The 21,345-nt window shown below is 36.7% G+C and overlaps 1 protein-coding gene across 1 annotated transcript in view; it reads left to right on the top strand.

The window, feature by feature from the left end:
* The window catches only part of SRBD1 (S1 RNA binding domain 1), a 410,508-nt gene that overhangs the window by 56,286 nt on the left and 332,877 nt on the right, over nucleotides 1-21,345 (top strand). Inside the window, exons 7-8 of the mRNA XM_042781471.1 lie at nucleotides 5,776-5,872; nucleotides 7,236-7,371. Of these exons, the coding sequence (XP_042637405.1) occupies nucleotides 5,776-5,872; nucleotides 7,236-7,371 (233 nt within the window). The remainder of the gene's footprint in view (nucleotides 1-5,775; nucleotides 5,873-7,235; nucleotides 7,372-21,345) is intronic.

Genomic DNA, 21,345 nt, shown 5'->3' with positions numbered 1-21,345 from the left:
CTCAATAGACTATTTAAGAAATCAAACATTTCAGTGTACTTTTTTTTTGCCCTTTCCCACCCCAATATAAGGCACTACTTGTGCTTGCCAGAAGCCAGTAAGAATTTGAGTCAAATGTGAGTCAAAAGAAAGTGAGTCAAAAAGTTACTCCGTGCCAAAAATGGACTATTTCCTACAATATCTACAATATCCCTATGTTGTATATCAGGAGGAACAGCTGATTACTCTGTTGCATGTAATAGCCGTAGTGTAGCTAAAAAGTGAAAAGAAATGTTGGTGTTTAATCTTTGTCACAGCTACGGAACTTCGGAAAATGTGTAGCTTGAGCGATTTTACTGCAAGGCAATGGGGTACAGTTTCCTGGTTCTGTGGACCTTACTTCCTCCTTATTTCAGTGAGATGCTAAACTTTTGGAAACTCCTGTTATCTTTGGCTGTATTAAATCCAAAAGATAAGTTCTCTTTGATAGGGGAAGGAACTCTTTAAGAACACATAGGACTTTGGTTTGTAATCCTTTTTCTCTTTAGTTGGCCTGAGAGAGGTGGTATGTAATCTGAAAGAGTTTAGCAAATGGTTCTGATAATTTCTGTGTTCCATTGAGAACCACTGCTCCAGAGGTACCTCAGGATACCTTCCTAGCATTGGTTTTTTTTTAAAAAGAACTATGAGTGTTACGATCCGCTGGGATTCTCTTTAAAACAATAGATTGCCATACTCTTGGAATTTACATTTTTAGCAAGTACCTAGTGTTATTTTATTTTAGGGACGACAGACTATAAAAAACACCATTCTAAAGATGTAGTATATAATTTCAATTACATAAAATTCCTAAATTGTATTCTCCTGAAATGAGGGGCTTTTCAAAGGGCCTTTGTTACAGCAAAGTGTATAATTTTCTATTTTCATTCTCTTGCTCTGTTGTGGGAGTCCGTCTTTACTACTGAATTATCTATCACCCTGGTATTCTCATTAAACTTTTTGTAATGATACTCTGAGAAATTTGGTATTTGCTATACCAAGAATTAGTACACATTGGATGGTTTTCTTAGATAAAGATTGATCTAGGGAGTTAGCCAACACAAGAACAAACATTTACTGACTGTGCTTACTATTTGTCACACTGTCCTAATTGCTTTACATGTATAAACTTGCACCTCTCAAAGATAGTTTAAACTGTTCTGAAAATTCCTTCATAGTAAAATCTTCTTAATGGCCAAATTTTTCTTTAAATGTTAAAAATAATAATTACTTAAATAATTTGCATTGGTTAGCATATACCAATCCAGTTATACATTTTCTCTTAATTTTTCCATAATGAGGATGTTCACCTATTCTCTTTTGCTTTTTCACTCATTAATTGTTAATACTGTCATCACAGAAAAACATACAGATGACCGCTACTTCTGACGAGGTTCCATTCTGACAACTCTGTTGTAAATTGGTTCTGACCTTAAGTTGAATTCATCTTTCTCTCTCTTTTTTTAGTTTTCATTATTATTCCTCTTTTTTGTCAATATCTTTATAATCTGATCTTTATTTGTCTTTAGGGGTTGGAAACATTACATACAAACTTAATATATACATGCATGCATACTTTGTTGTTAGGCGCCAACGAGTTGGTTCTGACTCATTGTGACCCTACTCTGTATGACAGAACAAAACACTGCCCATCCTCACAATCCTTGCTGTACTTGACCTCCTCGTTGCAGCCACTGTGTCAGTCCATCTCCTGAGAGTCTTTCCATTTTTCTCTGATCCTCTACTTTACAAGTATGATGTCTTTTTCCAGGGCCCTTCTAATCACATGACCAAAGTAGCTGAAACAAAGTCTTGCTATTCTTGCCTCTAAGGAGCATTCTGGCTGTACCTCATCTGGGACAGATGTTTGACCTTCTGGCAGTCCATGGCATTTTTATTATTCTTTGCCAACAAAATTCAGAAGCATCGACTCTTCTGTTTTCCTTATTCATTGTTCGGCTTTTCCGTGCATATGAGGCGATTGAAAATGCCATGGCTTGGATTAGGTGCACTTTAGTTTTCAAAGTGACATCTTTGAAGATGGTCTTTAAAGAGGTCTTTGCAGTAGATTTGCCTACTGCAACATCTGATTTCTTGACTGTTGCTTACATGGGTGTTGATTGTGGATCCAAGTAAAATGAAATCCCTGACAACTTCAGTCTTTTCATTTATCGTGATACTGCTTATTGATCCAGTTGTGAGGATTTTTGTTTTCTTTTTATTGAGGTGTAATCCATACTGCAGACTGTAGTCTTTAGTCTTCATCAGTAATAGCTTCAAGTCGTCCTCACATTCAGCAAGCAGACTTGTCTATCTCACGTTGTTAATGAGTCTTCCTCCAATCCTGATGTCATGTTCTTCTTCATTTACTCCAGCTTCTCAGATTATTTGCTCAGCATACAGATTGAATAAGTATGATGAAAGGATACAACGCTGATGTACATCCTTCCTGATTTTAAATGACACAGTATCCCCTTGTTCTGTTTGAATGATAGCCTCTTGGTCTGTGTATAGGTTCCTCTTGAGTATAGTTAAATGTTCTGGAATTCCCATTCTTTGCAATGTCATTCATAATTTGTTATGATCCCTTCCATAGTCAATAAAACACAGGTAAGCACGTTTCTGGTATTCTTTTCTTTTAGCCAAAATCCATCTGATATCAGCAGTTTTATCCTTCATTCCATGTTGTTTTCTGAATCCAGCCTGAACTTCTGGAAGTTACCTTTGTGTATACTGCTGCAACCGTCTTGGAATTATCTTCAGCAGAATTTTACTTGCATATGATATTAATGATACTGTCCGATGATTTCCACATTCTGTTCGATCACCTTTCTTTGGAATGGGCACAAATACGGATCCCTTCCAGTCAGTTGATCAAGTGGCTGCCTTCTAAATTTCTTGGTATAAGCAAATATGTGCCTCCAGCTGTGTCACTTTGTTGAAACATCTGAACGTTTATTCTGTTGATTCCTGGGACCTTGTTTTTGCCAATTCCTTCAGTGCAGCTTGGACTTCTTCAGTACCATTGGTTCTTGATCATATGCTGCCTCCTGAAATAGCTGAACATTGACCAGTTCTTTTTGGTATAGTGACTCTGTGTATTCCTTCTATCTTCTTTTGATGCTTCCTGCATTTTTCAATATTTTGCCCATAGAATCTTTCAATTTTGCAACTGGAGGCTTCACTTTTTTTTCTTCAGTTCTTTCAGCTTGAGAAATGCCGAGTGTGTTCTTTGCTTTTGGTTTTCTAACTCCAGGTCTTTGAACATTTCATTATAATACTTTACTTTGTCCTGTCAAGAGCTGCCCTTTAAAATTTTCCATTCAGCTCTTTTATTTCATCATTTCTTGCATTTGTTTTCTCTCTGTTCAAGAGCAAGTTTCAGAGTCTATTCTAACATATGTTTTGGTCTTTTCTTCCTTTCTTGTCTTTTTAATGACCTTCTGCTTTCTTCATGTATGATCTTCCTGATGTCATCCTATAACTCATCTGGTCTTCGGTCATGGGTGTTCAGTGTCAAATCTATTTTTTAGATGGTCTCTGAATTCAGGAGGGATATTATCAATTTTGATAATATTGGCTCTCATAGACTTTTAAAATTTTCTTCAGCGTCAACTTGTACTCACGTATGAGTAATTGATAGTCTTTTTCACAGTCAGCTCCTGGCCTTGTTTTGACTGATGTTATTGAGGTTTTCCATGGCCTCTTTGTACAGATGTAGTTGATTTGATTCCTGGTATTCCATCTGGCAGTATGCACATTTATAGTTGCCATTTATGTTGTTGATATAGGTATTTGCAAGGAACAAGTTCATTGGTCTTGCAAATTTTATCATTCTATCTCCAGCCTCATTTCTGTCATCAAGGCCATATTTTCCAATTACTGATGCTTCTTTTTGTTTCCAGTTTTGCATTCCAATCACCAGTAATAAACAATACATCTTGATTGCATATTTGGTCAATTTCAGACTGCAGAAGTGGGTAAAATCTTCAGTTTCTTCATCTTTGGCTTTAGTGGTTGCTGTGTAAATTTGAATAATAGTAGTAGTAACTGGTCTTGCTTATAGGTGTATGAATATTATTAGCCTATTACTGACTGCATTGGACTTCAGGATAGATCTTGAAATGTTCTTTTTTGATGATGAATATGATACCATTCCTTTTCAATCTGTCTTTCCTGGCATAGTAGACCATATCATTGTCTGAGTCAAAATGGCCGATACCAGTCCATTCAGGCTCACTAATGCCTAGGATATTGATTGTTATCCATTCCATATCATTTTTGTTACTTCCAGTTATCCTAGGTTTGTGCTTTGTACATTCCATATTCTGATTATTAATGAGTGTTTGCAGCTGGTTCTTTCCATTTTGAGTTGTATCCCATCAGCAAATGAAGGTCCCCAAAGCTTTCTTCCTTGCATGTCATTGAGGTTGACTCTACTTTGAAGAGGCAGCTCTTCCTTGGTCGTATTTTGAATGCCTTCCCACTTGAGGGGTTCATCTTCTGGTACTGTCAGCCAGTGTTTCACTGCTGTTTATCTGGATTATCCCTGAATATGAGGATGGTGTTTCTAGTCATAGAATTTTTTAGAGTTGTCTTTATGGTCCTTTTCCTTCACATATTTCATAGTAATATCTCGATACCTCCCATATCTGCCTTTAATTTGACTTCAGCAAGCTATCAGCTTTTGGGTTCAAATTTTCAAACAACTGAAGCCTTTGATTTAGTTTATAAAACTAAATCTGTATAGTTTATCTTCATGTGAACGTTTGAAAATGATAACATCAGCAGATAACACATTGAAATATTTTGTGCATTACATATCACTAATAATAAGATGTAAAAAAAAAGAATGGTCACAAGTGTAGTTCATCATAAATAGAATATGTTGTAAGTCGGGGATTACCTGTAAATGATACCCAGTGTTTGTATAATTCAACCTTTAATGCAAAAAGAAAACACCAAATAGAATAATAAACACTAAAGAAATGAAAGGAAACAATGCAAATGAATGCACTTGGGCTATAACTATATTTCACAGCCATTGTATATAAGATTCTCACTGTGTAAGTAGGTATCATAGCTGTAATATCCAAGATTCAGTACTGTAAATGAGCAAACCCAAAGTAGTAGGAAAGGAGTTAATGTACTGTTCGCAAACTGTTCAGTTGTGAAGTTGACTGATGTATCATGAGTCTTACTTTGTGCAGTACTTGATTATTCTTGAGTTTTGAGAAATTCAAAGGGTCATTGAAAATGTGAATAATTGCCTCCTTAGCCAAAGTAGGATTATTAATAAAAATGCTTATAAAGTAGAATTTTTGTGAGTGGGATGAAATGATGTATTATGGGGTATGATTCTGTTAACACATATTTTCCATAGTACAGTTAATCTTTGTAACTACTCCATGAAGGAACTGTTATTATTCCCTTTTTATAGGAAACTGAGGTACAGATAAGTCATGTCCCCCTGGTGTCACACATTTGCTGAATGGTGGAACCAGAATTAGACAAGGCAGCTTTTTCCAGAGCTGCATTTTTCACCACTATGTTAGGCAGGATGTAAAGGGCCTATTTTATTGCTGTTGGAGATTCATTTTTGATTCTGAGTGGAACTAGTCATTGCTGTGGTAGCTTTCTGTCTCCAGTTTGTCAATTTAAGATTTTACTTTGACTGGAAGAAGTTTATTTGATTTATGTATAGACTTTAAAACTTATCTTGTAGTTTTTCTTTTTCCTCTTACTTTTTTCCTAAAGGACTTTCAACACTTCAGGATATTGAAACAGGAGTGCAGCATATTTTAGCAGACATGATTGCTAAAGACAAAGACACACTTGACTTCATTAGGAAATTGTGAGTAACTCTTTTATAGAGTTTTCGGCTTTTTGGACTCATGCTGTTAAGGGTCACATTGGTGCTAACACTAGTGTTCATTAAAAACCATTTTTTTTCAGACTCCTTATTAATAGCAGAACTTTTTGTTCAAGCAACAGAACTTTAATATGTAAAACAGATAAAAGTAAAGTTACTTTAATTGAATTCTGGGCAGGGAGCCTGGAACTCTGACTACTCATCCTGCTTACACTGAGGCACCTCTGTGGAGAGCTCTGATGAACAGAGTTTGAAAATGACTGCATTAGATAATATATACTAGAAAGAGATTAATGTTCATTTACAGTGGGTGGCATTACCTTTAAACATATTGTGATGTATGTGCTTAATTTTATAATAGCTCTTTTCTACTTTTTAACCAATGACTGATGTGAGAATGTGTAGTATCAGGTATGGATGAAAATGCTGACCTCAAAATGTAGTTTGAATGTTCAGGAGTGCTGCTCATCTATGGTTTCATAGTACCAGTTTATAAGAAATTAAAGTTCTTTGACCTAGACCCCACTTGGGCTTGTGGATTTTATATATCATTAAAAATAATAATAATAATATAAAAAAAATAAAGACAGACATTACTTCAAAATTTTTTTTATATGCTCTGTCCTTTTGGTGTAGCAGAAGAGAAGACAGGGTTCTGGTCCAGGTCTGCTCTTCCTCTCTCTCTTTCTATATCACTAGCTGTGTGAGCTGTGCAGAGGAGAGGAAAGACGGAGATGATCCAGGTGACTACTGTTGCTTGTCAGGGAGAGATTGAAGGGAAATAACTTCTTCTGTTTTTCTTTTTTTTTTTTTTTAATGGCCCTAGCAGGAATAACTTGAAGTAGGTGAATTACCCATCTTCTAAAGTATGTTTTTATAAATAAATCTGTTGCTGAAATTCAGTCTAGTTTTGTAACTTGACCTTGTAAAAGAGTCTAATGTGTTCTCCTTTTTTCCCTTCTTTTTAGCTTATTAATTGTGACTGTGTAACTCAGTGCTTAGAACAAGATGATATATAGGGTAGAGTAACTCATTTGATTTCCTGTAAATAGTTTTGGTCTTGTACACTATTACAAATGGTATCTGAACTCATTTAGGCATTTTATGGGGGATTTGGGTTGTATATACATAGATCAATTGGACCTATGCTAGCATGAATAGGCAAATAGTTGGGTTCCCTGATAGTGGGTCAATAACATTCATAGTGGAGCAGCATTTGAAAAAGAAAAAACTGTTTTGGTATTGACTTAACCATCCTTTGCTGTCCTTGTTTCCATATGAGATGCTTCCTCACTAAAGTACATATTATTACTACTGTTTGTTGAATATTTGTATATCTGAACAGGTGCCAAAATAGACATGTTTGTATCCAGTCCTGTCTTGCAAAAGTATCCTCCAAAAAGGTGAATGAGAAAGATGTTGACAAGTTTCAGCTGTACCAGAATTTTTCATGTTATATAAGAAACATCCATCATCATCAGGTAAATAATGAAACTGCTTATGAATACTGATAACTAGTAATAATGATACTGTTTTGGATTTAACTGCTACTTTACTTACCAAGGATTTAAAGTGAATTTTTTTCTTTTTTATTTATAGAAGTTCTTATAATATTGTCATATTATTTCCATTTCACAAATGGGGAACTCAGGACCTAGAGACATTGGGAACAGATACTGAGAAATATTAGCAGAGGTGACAGTATAACAACTCAGATGTCTTGACTTTCTCTCTTATGATCTTTCCTGTTAAATACTTGGATTTGAGCTCAATTCTGGATCTTTTGCATGTGAAATACAAATCAGAGATAACTGATTTAGAATAAAAATTTGAGAGCTCTCACTTGGTTGTATAAATTATAGTTATTGTATGCCAGTTTTTTCATATTCACTTTCTTAATTTTTTCTTAACTGAAGTCATATCTTTGTTGTGTAATGTGGCTTTTAAATCATATTGAGGGTGGAGAGAAAAGTTATAAACCAAAAATACAATATTACCAGCTTTCATATTCACTAATGTAGCTACCTTTACCAGTACTTTATTTCTTTGTATGGTTTCAAGTTACAAACTAGTGTCCTTTCATTTTAGCTTGAAGGATTTCTGTTTTGGTTACCTAGTACCACTCTTAACAGAAATAGTACAAATGGGATGGCTTGAACAGACAGGAGTTATTCTCTTACAGTTCAGGAGGCTAGAAGTCCAAGTTCAAAGTGCCAGGCTCTAGGGGCTAGGTGAAAGCCCCTCAACCTTGGGCTTCAGCTCTGCTTCCAGCTCCTGGCCCACTGGAGCTAAAGGCTTTTCTTTACTCAGAAAGCTGCTGGCTGCTGAGACTGACAAATCAAGGTTGACAAGTAAAAAGGCACAAGTCCCCATGTTACCAAAACACAAGGCAGGGCATCAATTCAAGTCCATTGAAAGTCTCAAGGTCAGCAGAGCGTCAGGCTGCTGAACAGTGACATGTCTACATGCAGGGTTCAAGCAGCCCATAAGCTAGAGACCATTCCCAAAGCTGTTTCTTGTATATGGGAAGCAGATCACATACCCAAAGTAGCTAGTCAGCTGCTCCTATAGACTCCACCATGGAGTTAATTACCAATCTCAACATGAGGAGTAACTATATCCAGCTGCCCAACCAAGTTGACACACAAACTTAACCACCATAATTTTCTTCAGCATTTCTTCTTGGGCGTGTCTTCTAGTGATAAACTTTCTTAGTTTTTGTTTATGTGGGAATGTCTTAATTTTTTCTTCTTCTTCTTTTTTTTTTTTTTTTTTAATTACTCACTTTGGTGGTGGTGTTGAGAATAGGCACAGCAAAACATATACCTGCTGAACAGTTTCTACAAGCACCAGTGACAGTGATGATATTCTTCGAGGTTTACAACCGCTCTCACCCTCCTTTTCTGAGTTGCTCCTGCCCTACTAAGATAAATTCATTGCCCTCTAAGTTTCCTATCTAATCTTTTCAGTTGCTTTTGTCAATTTTATCCCTTATAAATAATTCTTAAAAGAGCATAATGCTTAAGGCACATATTCTTTACTAGTTAAGGTATACTGTTACTTGGTTTTAATAAGACTCCAGAGGATATTTTTGGCTTAACATTTAAAGATTATCTCAGGACAGTAGTTTTGTGGTTCATTCAACCTTTAGAATTCGTAATTCTGTTCTGTATTTTCCCCCTTTTGATCAGGATTCTTGTATAGAATCATTTCTCAAAATGTTCCTGTGGTAGCTGGGCACCATCCAGTTTTTATGGTCTCATGGCAAAGGAGGCAGTTGTTCATGGGAGCAAATAGGCACACATTCCATATTCTGTTCCTATTCCTGACTCTCTTTCTTCCTCTTTTACTCCAGGCATATAGAGACCAATTGTGCATTGGATGGTCTTTGGAAATATTTAAGATACCAGGCACTTCGTAATAAACTATGATGTAGAACAAAAACACTAAACATGTTATTTGGCCAATTAACTGAGATAATCCCATAAGATGTTTGGTTATACATAAGCAGCAACCTCAGCGACTGTTTTTTTTTTTTTTGGTCCTTGTAAAAATACCATTTTTGGATAATAGTTTTGTTAGATAGAGAATTCTTGGTTGACAGTTTTTATTTTTCTTTTCTTTTTCCCAACACTTTAAATATGTCATCTCATCTTCTTCTTGGTTTCCATAGTTTCTGATGAGAAATCTGCTCTTAATCTTATTGTGGCTCTTCCTATGTGATGAGTCATTTTTCTCTTGCTGCATTCAAAATTTCTTTTTGTCTTTGTTTTGATTTTTATCCCTCTTCCCAGGTGACTTTGACTAATACATAGGTCCATAAATGTTGTTGATAAGTGCACTGGCAAGCTGCTTCTGCTTTGGGGAAGCTCTGAGGCAAAAGAAATAAAGGCAAGTCCTGAGCCAGTCATTCAGGGAGCCACCAGACAGGTCAAAAAAACATAACCACAGTTCTTTGAGAATGAAGTCCCTGTTGCTCCCTCTGGTTACAACAACTTACACTAGGAATGTGGGTTGCCATCTTTAGGGCTTCTGTTGAGCTGGGGAGTTGGGGATGGTAAGTAGATAAGTTAAAACATCATAGTGCTCTCTTGCCAAAATACAGCAGCTTTTTTCTTAGTTAAACATTCCTCTGGTTTTTATAATTTTGATTCCAAGGCTCAGAAAATTTTTTTACCAGCTTATTTGTTGCTTTCATGGAGGGATGGAGTTTTAGAATTCCCTACTTGACATTTTTGGTAATATCACTCCAGACAACATCTTTTAAGTACAATATCTATGTTCTTTGTCCATTCCAAAACTAGAATGTGACTTTTAATATTACAAAATGTTCTTTATTTTCTTTAGTGCTTTTTAGCATAAAATCTACTTTGGAGTATTACAACCCATATGTTCTTAATGGAAATTAACATTACCCTTGTTTTAGTCTCAGCCTACAATTACATATATGAACTATTTGACTTTAGTCCTTTTCCAGAGGTTCCCCATCTTCTTTTTAATGAATAATGCTCACTGATCAGTCTAGTACGGGATCTGGAACTCTTCTGTAAAGGGCCAGGGAGTAAATATTTTGGGATTTGTGAGCCAGATGGCTTTTGTTGCAACCATACAACTTTGCCATTGTAGCATGAAAGCAGTCATAGACTGTACATAATGGGTGAAGGTGGTTGTGTTCCAATAAAATTTTATTGATTTTTTTTTTAAAAAGGTGAATATTGTCCAGCATATTCATCAAGAGGGGTGTAGATATCTCTGAGTTCAGGTACATTCAGAATTATTTTTCTATGATCTTGATATTTGAAGGACAGCTTGGCTCAGTATTCTATTTATTGTTGGCATGCTCCTTTTTTGAGTTTCTTGAATATATTATTTTGCTTATACAAACATACTTTGTATGTTTGTCTGTTTGCTTTGAGAAATCTGATGCCTATTCTCTGTCTCCTAGGAATACTGAAGGTTTCTGTCCTTAGTTGTTTTATCTGTTGTGTTTAGTGATTTTTTTGGGACAATGGGTAGGGTGTTTTCCAATCAGGAGACTGTCATTGCTCTCCAAACCTGGAAGTCCTCAAGAAATACTTTTTTAGAATTTATATTTTCTTCCTGTCTTCATTTTACTGTACCAGTAAAAAAAGAGGATAACGAAAAAGGTTTAAAGGCTTTAAGTTTCATGTCCTCTTCATTTCCATCATTAAACATAAAACTTTCAAAATCTTAGGATGATATAAAAAAATTTTACTTGCTGGTTTTGGTGTAACATACCAAAAAGGGTCTTCTTTTTTGCCCTCTTGGGGATGTGGTCCCTGTCCTTAAAGATTTGAAGTGTTTCATTTATTGCACCTAAAACTGTTTTACTTTTTTGTTCACACTGTATTTGGGGATGTAGTCCCTGTCCTTAAAGATTTGAAGTGCTTCATTTATTGCACCTAAAACTGTTTTACTTTTGTTCACACTGTATTTATTCACAGTGAAGTAAATACGTTTAGTAATTAAAAAAAATTGTTAAGTGCAATGAAATTTTGTGTAGTGCCTAAGGGATTTGACTGCTAACAGAAGGCTGGTGGTTCAAACCCACCAGCCACTTCTCAGAAGTCTACTTCTATAGTGATACCGCCTTGGAAATCCAAGGAGGGATCGCTATGAGTTGGGTCTGACTCCACGGCAGTGAAGTTTAGGAGTTACAGTCTGAGCTCTGGTGGTGTAGTGTGTAAGACATTTGGCTGCTAACCAGGAGGTCAGCGGTTGAAACCCACCAACTGCTCTGCAGGAGGAATATGAGGCAATCTACTTCTGTAAAGATTTACAGCTTTGGAAACTCAACCGGGGTCACTGTGAGTCTCAGTCAAATTGATGGCAGTGGGTTTGGCTTAGTTACAACAAAAAATCCCCTAACTCGCTGTCTACAAGCCAGAGCCAACTCATAGCGACTCTTGGGTTTTTGAGGCAGTATTAACTAACTACAGAAGTAGATTGCCCAATCTTCCTTCTGAGTAGTGGCTGGTGGGTTTGAACTGCCAGCCTTCTGGTTAGCAGTGAAATGCCTAACAAAACCAATGACTAGTACTAAAATTCTTTTTGCAGAATTGATTTTACTGTCATATTTTGTTCCCCTGTAGGTTGATTCAGTTTTATTATAACTTTGCAAAAAATATAACTACCTTTATATTATTAAAATCAATGTCTTTCTAATCTCTGCTTGAAAACATTTTGTTGGTATATATATTTTAACTATCATGTTTAACACATATGGCATATTGAGTTAGTTTGTAATTGAATTCAGGTTTATGATTGATGACAGGCTGCAACAGTGCTCATGAGAGGCTTGAGAAATAGAGCATTTTGGGTGTGTCAGTTGTGCAAAACAATTCTGTGTTTTATGAATAAATTACTATTGTTTTGGTGGCTTCCAAATCCCTGCTAAAAAGTTGGTGGTTTGAGCCCACCAGCAGCTCCACAAGAGAAAAATGAGGCAGTCTGCTTCTGTAAAGGTTTATTGCCTTGGAAACACTATAGAGCAGTTTTACTCTGTCTTAACGGGAGGGTAGCTATCAGTTCAAATTGACTCTGTGGCAGTGCGTTTGGAGTTTGGTTTTCTAATCCCCCTTTTGTAGAGACCTCATGTCCTGGACTCTGAACCCTTCTTTTTAGTCTCTCTTTTCAGGTACTCAGCATATAGAACCTCAGCATTTAGAAATGATAGAAGATGATTAAAGATAACAATAAAGGAGCTACATTACCTGGAATTTCTTCTTCACTTAACATGGGACTAGCTGTTGCAGCTGTTCACCAGATAATTTTTCCAGCTGCATCTTGTTTTCTTTCTTCTCCAAATGGGTCCTCAATGTGGTCCTTTCTACCACACAAATTTGTAACTTGGCTTTCACTTTCTCTCATGAAGCCTTCTGTTTGTCTTCTATTTTGTAACTTCTTTTACTGACATCTTACTTCCTGTGTCTTTTACACTATCCATTTCCTGCTCAGTGCTGCCATCTATAGCAATTTAGCTTCATTCTATTACTCATTTTAAGCTTTACTTCCTGCCCCAAGCTCTATTATTTCTTTTCGCTTTTTCCCTTCCCCATCATAGGTCTTCCTGTATCAGGACTTTCTAAAGTTAGAACTATGAATTTAGTAGGTATTTTGGAAAAAGAGTGCAAAAAAAAATTATATCTATATTTTGATTTAATAGTATATGTAAGTCAGAATTCAGTCACTCTTTTTTCCCTTTATTGATGTACTTTTGCATGATTGAATTTATTAATGATAATTTCTTGTATAAAGAACTTTTATTGCTATTCAGTACACCTTTCAGTGTGTTAGAGAGCTAGCACAATCTATTGTCAATTTGAAGTCCTTGACGAGCTCAAACTAAGGTTTATTTTGTACTAAAAATTTATTTTGTCATTATTTTATTTCTGCCACTGTTCAGGTGCTCAAGTATATAAAAAAAGAGAAAAGAAAAAAGTGATACATAATTTTTTTAAACTTTGAGGATTTGTTCCATATGTAACACATTTTATATGAGATAGTTTAAAACTTTATATAAGTTAAAGTTACAAAAAAGATGACTTTTCTTTTTTCAGTTTCTTTTCAGTATGCAAACTTTATAGATTGGAGCCATTTTCTTCTAAGTAGAAAGCTCCTTTTAAGCTTGTTTCACCATGGACAGGTAGTCTAAGTATATTTTTGGTTGATAGCCTCATGGGAATGTGCCGTATTGTATCCTGTAAGGGAAGAATTTAGTTTATTAAAACTTGATTCATTAAGATTAACTAGGGAAAGGCCAATATGGATTACTGAAAAATCTGAATATATATCATACAGTTTCTTTAATTTTTAGTTGTAAACTAGACTAGCAAATGCTGTTTAATAGAAGCTTTTGGTAAATTTGATTAAATTACTAGGTTAACCTGTGATTAAATTGAACATCTCAATATTTGGTATTAAAGAGTGCTTGACAAAGGACTCACTGAAGTATAATTTACATACCATAAAATTTATTATTTAAACTGTAAAATTCAGTGGTTTTCAGTATACTCACAGATTTATGGTCATCCCAACAATCAATTTTAGAACATTTTTATCACCTCAGTAAGAATTTTTGTACCCTTTAACGTTTCCTCCTCCTTTCTCACCTCCCAATTCCAGGCAACCAATTTCCTGCCTTTGTAAATTTACCTATTCTGGATGTTTATATAAATGGTATTATACATCTTTTATGTCTAGTTTCTTCACATAGCATAATGTTTTCAGAATTCACTCATGGTCTAGCAGGTATCAATCCTTCATTTCTTTTTATTGCCAAATTGTTTTCTGTTATGTGAATATATAACATTTTATTTACCCATTCATCAGTCAGTAGACATTGACATTGTTTCTACTTTTTTGGCTGTTAAGAATAAAATTTTTTATGGAAAATTTTTATTTTTCTTCGGTATATATCTAGGAGTAGAATTCCTAGATCTTATGATAACTCTGTCTTTAACCTATTAAGAAACTGCCAGATTGTTTACAAAAGTGGCTATGCCATTTTACATTTCTACCAGGAAAGTATTAAGGTACAAATTTTTCCACATACTCACCAACTCTTCTTATTGCCCATTGTTTTGATAATAACCATGTTGGTAAGTGTGAAATAGTTTCTCACTGTGGTTTTGATATCCATTTCCACAATGACTAATGATGTTCAGCATCTTTTGGTGTATTTATTTTTCATTTGTATGTGTGAAGAATTTGTTTTCAATTCCTTTACAAATTTTTAATTGGATTTTGTATTTTTTTTGTTGAGTTTAAGAGTTCTTTATGTATTTTAGATATAACCATTTATCAAATATATGATTTGCAAAATAGTTTTTCCCATTCTGTCAGTTGTCTATTTATTTTCTTGATGGTATCTTTTCAGACTGCCTCAGTTATCTAGTGCTGCTGTAACGGAAATACCACAAGCGGATAGTTGTTGTTGTTAGGTGCCATTGAGTCGTCTCCAACTCATAGCAACCCTGTGTACAGCAGAAAGAAACACTGTTGGGTCATGTTCCAGCTCCATGATCCTTGCTATACCTGAGCCCCTCATTGCAGCCACTGTGTCAATCCATTTTGTTGAGGACCTTCCCCTTTTTTGTTGACCCTCCACTTAACCAAGCATGATATCGTTTTCCATGGAATGGTCCTTTCTGACAGCAGGACCAAAGTAGGTGAGGCGAAGTCTGGCCATTCTTGCTTCCAAGGAGCATTCGGGCTGCACTTCTTCCAGGACAGATTTGTTTATTCTTTTAGCGGTCCATAGTACTTTCAGTATTCATTGCCAACATCACAGCTCCAAAGCATCGACTCTTCTTTGGTCTTCCTTATTCATTGTCCAGCTCTCATGTGCATAAAAGGCAATTAAAAATACCATGGGTTGTGTCAGGCGCACTTTAGTCTTCAAGGAGACATCTTTGCTCTTCAGTACTTGAAAGAGGTCTTTTGGAACAGATTTGCCCAATGCAGTATGTTGTCTGATATCTTGACTGCTGCTTCCTTTGGTGTTGATTGTAGAACAAAGAAATATGAAGTCTTTGACAACTTCAGTCTTTTCTCCATTTATCGTGATGCTGCTTATAGGTCCAGTTATGAGGATTTCTGTTTTCTTTATATTGAGGTATAATCCATAATGCAGGCTGTAATCTTCAGTCTTTATCAGTAAGTGCTTGTGGTAGTTAACTTTGTGTGTCAACTTGGCTGCGCCTGGTTGAGTGGCTGGGCACCCGGATGCAGTATTACCCATGATGAGACTGGTAATCAACTTCATGGTGGAATCTATTATGAGCAGCTGAGTAGTTGCCTTAGGTCTGCCTTAGCAGACCACATCTGCTTCCTGTATATAAGGAGAAGCCTTGGGGAACGTCTCTAGCATATGGCACACTTGAACCCTGCATGTAGCCGTGTCATTGTTCACCAGCCTGTCATGCTCTTCTGACCTTGGGACTTCCAGTGGACTTGAATTAATGGCCTGCCGTGTGGTTTGGTAACATCAGGACTATGCCTTTTTATTTGTCAACCTTGGGCTTGTCAGTCTCAGCAGCTAGCAGCTGTGTGAGTGAAGAAAAGACTTCAGTTTCAGTGGACTGGGAGCAGGAGACAGAGCTGAAGCCCAAGGTTGAGGGGCTTTTATCTAGCTCCTAGAGCCTGGCACTTTGAACTTGGATGTAAAGCCTCCAAGTTGTAAGAACAGACTCCTGTTTGTTAAAGCCATCCCATTTGTGATATATTCTTGTCAGAGGGCCACTAGGTAACCAAAATAGTGCTTCAAGTCATCTTCACTTTCACTTGATCATATGCCACCTCCTGAAATGGATGAAGATCAATCAGTTCTTTTTGATACAGTGACACTGTGTATTCCTTCCCTCTTCTTTTGATGTTTCTTGCATCATTCAATATATTGCCCATTGAATCTTTCAGTATTGCCACTCGTGCTTTAATTTTTTCTTCAGTTCATTCAGCTGGAGAAATGCTGAGTGTGTTCTTCCCTTTTGGCTTTCGAACTCCATGTCTTTGCACATTTCATTACAATAGTTGACTTGTCTTCTTGAGCTGCTCTTTGAAATCTTCTGTTCAGCTCTTTCAACTTGTCTTTTCTTCAGCAAGCAAAGTTATGTTGTCAGTGTATCATTATTAACAGCAGGTTGCTAATGAGTCTTCCTCCAATCTTGATGCCACATTTTTCTTCATATAATCCTGCTTCTCAGATTATTTGCTCTGCATACAGATTGAATGAGTATAGTGAAAGGACATGTGGTAGTTCAGTTTGTGTGTTAACTTGGCTGGGCCTGGTTGAATGGCTGTCCAGCTGGTGGTAGTTATTCCCCATGATGAGACTGGCAATCAACTCCATGGTGGGATCTACCCCAAGCCTCTAAGTAGCTGCTTTGGGTATGTGGTCTGCTTCCTGTGTATAAGAAGCAGCTTTGGGAATGGTCTTTAGTTTATGGCTCGCTGGGACCCTGCATGTAGCCGTTTCATTGTTCAGTAGCCTGCCATGCTCTGCCGACCTTGGGACTTACTATGGTCTTACATGGCCTGCTGTGTGGTTTGGTAACATTGGGACTGTGCCCTTTTACTTGTCAACCTTGCGTTTGTCTGCCTCAGCAGCCAGCAGTGTCTGAGTGAAGAAGCGCTTCTAGCTCTAGTGGGCTGGGAGCAGGAGGCAGAGCTGGACCCCAAGGTTGAGGGGCTTTCACCCAGGCCCTAGAGCCTGGCACTTTGAATTCAGACTTCTGGCCTCTCGAACTGTAAGAGAATAAACTTCTGTTTGTTAAGGCCATCCCATTTGTGGCATATTCTTGTTAGAGCAACACTTGGTAACTAGAACAGGACATGACCCTGACGTACTACCTTCTTGATTTTAAACCATGCAGTGTCCCCTTGTTGAATTCGAATGACAGCCTCCTGGTCTATGTACAAGGTCCTCATGAATACAATTAAGTGTTCTGGAATTCCCATTCTTCTCAATGTTATCAATAATTTGTTATGATCTACACTATCTAATGCTTTTGCATAGTCAATAAAACACAAGTAAACATCTTTCTGCTATTCTTTGCTTTTAGCCAATATGCATCTGACATCAGCAGGGATATCCCTCCTTCCACGTCCTCTTCTGAATCTAGCTTGCACTTCTGGAGGTTCTCTGTCAATATACTGCTGCAACCGTTTTTGAATTCTTCAGTACGATTTTACTTGCGTGAGACATTAATGATATTGTTTGATAATTTCCACATTCTGTGGGATCACTTTTCTTTGGAATGGGTACAAACTTTGAAATGGGATCTTTTCCAGTCAGTTGGCAGGTAGCTGTCTTCCAAGTCTCTTGGTATAGCCAAATGAGTGCCTCCAGCCCAACAATAATTTGTTGAAACATCTCAGTGGGTATTCTGTCAATTCCTGGAGCTTTGGTTTTTGCTGATCCCTTCAGTGCAGCTTCAACTTCTTTCTTCAGTACCATTGGTTCTTGTTTATATGCCACTTCCTGAAATGGATGAAGAGCTACCAGTTCTTTTTTGGTACAGTGACTCTGTATTCCTTCCATCTTCTTTTGATGTTTCCTGCATCATTCAATATATTGCCCATAGATTCTTTCAATATTGCCACTCAAGGTTATAATTTTTTCTTTAGTTCTTTCAGCTGGACAAATGCTGAGTGTATTCTTCCCTTTTGGCTTTCCAACTCCATGTCTTTGCACATTTCATTATAATAATTAGCTTTGTCTTCGTGAGCTGCTCTGAAATCTTCTGTTCAGCTCTTTCATCTTGTCATTTCTTCCATTTGCTTTAGCTACTCTCCATTCAAGGGCAAGTTTCAGAGTCTCTTTTTTCATCCATTTTGGTATTTTCTTCCTTCCCTGTCTTTTTAATGACCTTTTGCTTTCTTCGTGGATAATGTTCTTGATGTCATCCCACAGTTCCTCTGGTTTTCAGTCATTGGTGTTCAATGCATACAATCTATTTGTTAGATGGTCCCTAAATTCAGGAGGGATATATTCAGGTCATATTTTGGCTCTCATGGACTTGTTTTAATTGTCTTCAACTTCAACTTGAACTTGCATATGAGCAGTTGATGGTCTGTTCCACAATCAGCTTCTGGCCTTGTTTTGGCTGAAGATATTGAGCTTTTCTATTACCTGTTGCCACAGATGGTAGTCAGTCTGATTCTGTGTACTCCATCTGGCAAAGTCCATGTGTATAGCTGTCGCTTGTGTTGTTGACAAAAGGTATTTGCAATGAATAAGTTGTTAGTCTTACAAAATTCTGTCATGTGATCTCCAGCATTATCTCTATCACCAAGACCAAATTTTCCAACTACTGGTGATTCTTCTTTGTTTCCAACTTTTACATTCCAATTGTCAGTGATAATCAGCACATCTTGATTGCATGTTTGGCCAATTTCAGATTGTAGAAGTTGGTAAAAATCTTCAGTTTCCTCATCTTTGGCTTTGGTGGTTGGTGCATAAATGTGAATAATAGTAGTATTAACTGGCCTTCTTTGTGGGCATTTGGATATTAGTCTATCACTGACAGCATTGTACTTCAGGATAGATCTTATTTTTATTTCAAATATATTTTGTTGAAATACAATTTATGTACAGTGAAATATACAAAACTAAAGTGACATGGGTCAATGCATTTTTTTTCAGTGTTCCCTTGCCTCCCCTCCTACCTGTGGTAACCAGCAAAGAAAGTTTCCTTCCATATATAAACCTTTCCTTGAGTTTTTACAATAACTGACTAATACAATATTTATCCTTCTATGATTGACTTAATTCACTAAGCATAGTGTCCTCTAAGGTCATCCATGTTATGCGGTGTTTTGCACAGGAAAAACAAAAAGTTATCTACAAGGGGCAACCCTTAACTTTTTCCTTTAACTTCTGCTTATCTGGAAATGTCCTAATTTCACCATCATATTTGAGGGACATTATTGCTGGGTATGTAATTCTTGGTTTGAAATTTTTGTTTGTCTTCTCGCTTGCATGGTTTCTGTCGAGAAATCTGAGCTTATTCTTACTGGTTGCCCCTTGTAGGTAACTTTTTGTTTTTCCTGTGTTGCTTTCATGATTCTTTCTTTGTCGTTGGTTTTGGTGAGTTTGATGATGATATATATGTCTTGATGATTTTCTTTTGGGGTCTATCCTGTTTGGGGTTCGTTGGACTTCCTGAATGGATATATTCTCATCTTTCATCATACCAGAGACATTCTCTTCCCACAAATCTTTTGACAGTTTTCTCTGTGTTTTATTTATCTCTTTCTGTTCTAGAATTCCAAATACATGTATGTTGTTCTTTTTGATGGTATCTCACATGAACCAAGGGTTTCTTCATTTTGTTTTGATCTGTTTTCTGATTGATCCCTTTCCAAGAAATATTAAGGTATTTGCTTTCCATCTCCCTAATTCTGTCTTCCATTGATTCAGTTCTACTCTTTTGCCCATTCAGTGTGTTATCTATTTCTGAAAAGTTAGTATCAGTCTTCTGGATCTCTGTGTGTAGATTTTGTATCATTTCTAATTATTTATTTATTTTTTCATTTTGTTCTTGTATTGTCTTTTGAAATTGTTCTATGGTTTTCTCTCTATTTTCCTCAATTTTTTCAGTGTTTTCCTTGATCCGTCTCTCAATCTGTTGAAGGTACCTAAACATAATTTTTAAAATTTCTTATGGAGTTCCAATCCTGCTTCTTCCTCAGGATCGTGTTCTGGGTTTGTTTCTTGGTCTGTTGTTTCTCTTTCTTTATCTTGCTTATTTGTGTGGACTGTGACAGCCTGTTGTCTCTGAGACATTGTGACTTTTTTATTTATATTTAATTGGTGATTATATGTTGGAATGACTTTCCCATGATTTTTGTTTTCTTTCTTTTGTTTGGATGTTATCTACGTAACCTGGATACTGTGCTCCCCTATTTGCTAGTTGGCAGCACTTGTCCACTCACCACTTGTCTCCTTTCCTGTTGTCAGCTTCCCACATGTCCCTGCCATCCTTCATAAACAGATCCTATTCTTAGGTCCCTGGACTCTGAATGAGAATGCTGTCACTTTAAATATTCAACATGGCTGGCACTTGTAAACATTCAAAATGGCTGCACCCTCAGTCACTTTAAATATCCAAAGTGGTCGCCTCTTGTAAACATTCAGAGTAGCTGTGCCCTCAGTCACTTTAAATATCCAAAATGGTCACCAGTTGTAAACAATCAAAATGAGTGCACACTCCAGACAGCTGAAGGTCCACAGCTCAGGTTGTCTCCCTTCTTGCTGTTTCCCTTTCTAGTCATAGGCCAGCAGCACCGTGTCCCTTGGTGACCAGGGCTGATCTTAAGTCAATTCTCATGTCCCAGCACCACTTGGAAATATTCAGGCTGTTGGTGCCATCAGAGTAGCTGACAGTCCGCAGCTCCATCTGTGTCTGTATTCACTGTTTTCATTTAGGTTTTTCCACCAGTTGGTGCTTAATCTACTTCTATAATCTTCCTTTCAAAGCTCAGGGCTAAAGGATTATCTTCTGTATCTCTGTCAAGTGGTTTCTCTTTCCTTTGTTGAAGAAGGTCTGTGTAACTTGTCTACCTATTCTGCCATCTTACCAGAAGTTTTCAGAATAGATCTTGAAACATTCTTTGTGATGGTGAATGCCATTTCTCTTCAATTTGTCATTCCTGCATAGTAGATCATTCAGTTGTCTGATTCAAAATGACTAAAACTGGTTCATTTCAGCTCAATGCCTAGGATATCATTCTTTATGAGTTCCATTTCATTTTTGATAACTTCCAATTTTCTTAGATTCATACTTTGTACCTGCCCTTATTATTAATGGATGTTTGCAGCTGTTTCTTCTCATTTTGAGTTGAGCCACATCAGCAAATGGAGGTTCCAAAAGCTCTACTTCATCAGTAAGGTTGGCTCTACTCTTATGATGCAGCTCTTTCCCAGTTGTATT

The sequence above is a fragment of the Orycteropus afer genome, unplaced genomic scaffold, assembly GCF_000298275.1.
Source record: "Orycteropus afer afer isolate SDZICR_OR568_19922 unplaced genomic scaffold, OryAfe1.0 scaffold00124, whole genome shotgun sequence".
NCBI lineage: Eukaryota > Metazoa > Chordata > Mammalia > Tubulidentata > Orycteropodidae > Orycteropus > Orycteropus afer.
The sequence above is the reverse complement of the archived record's forward strand: the minus strand, read 5'-3'. Positions and strand labels throughout refer to the sequence as shown.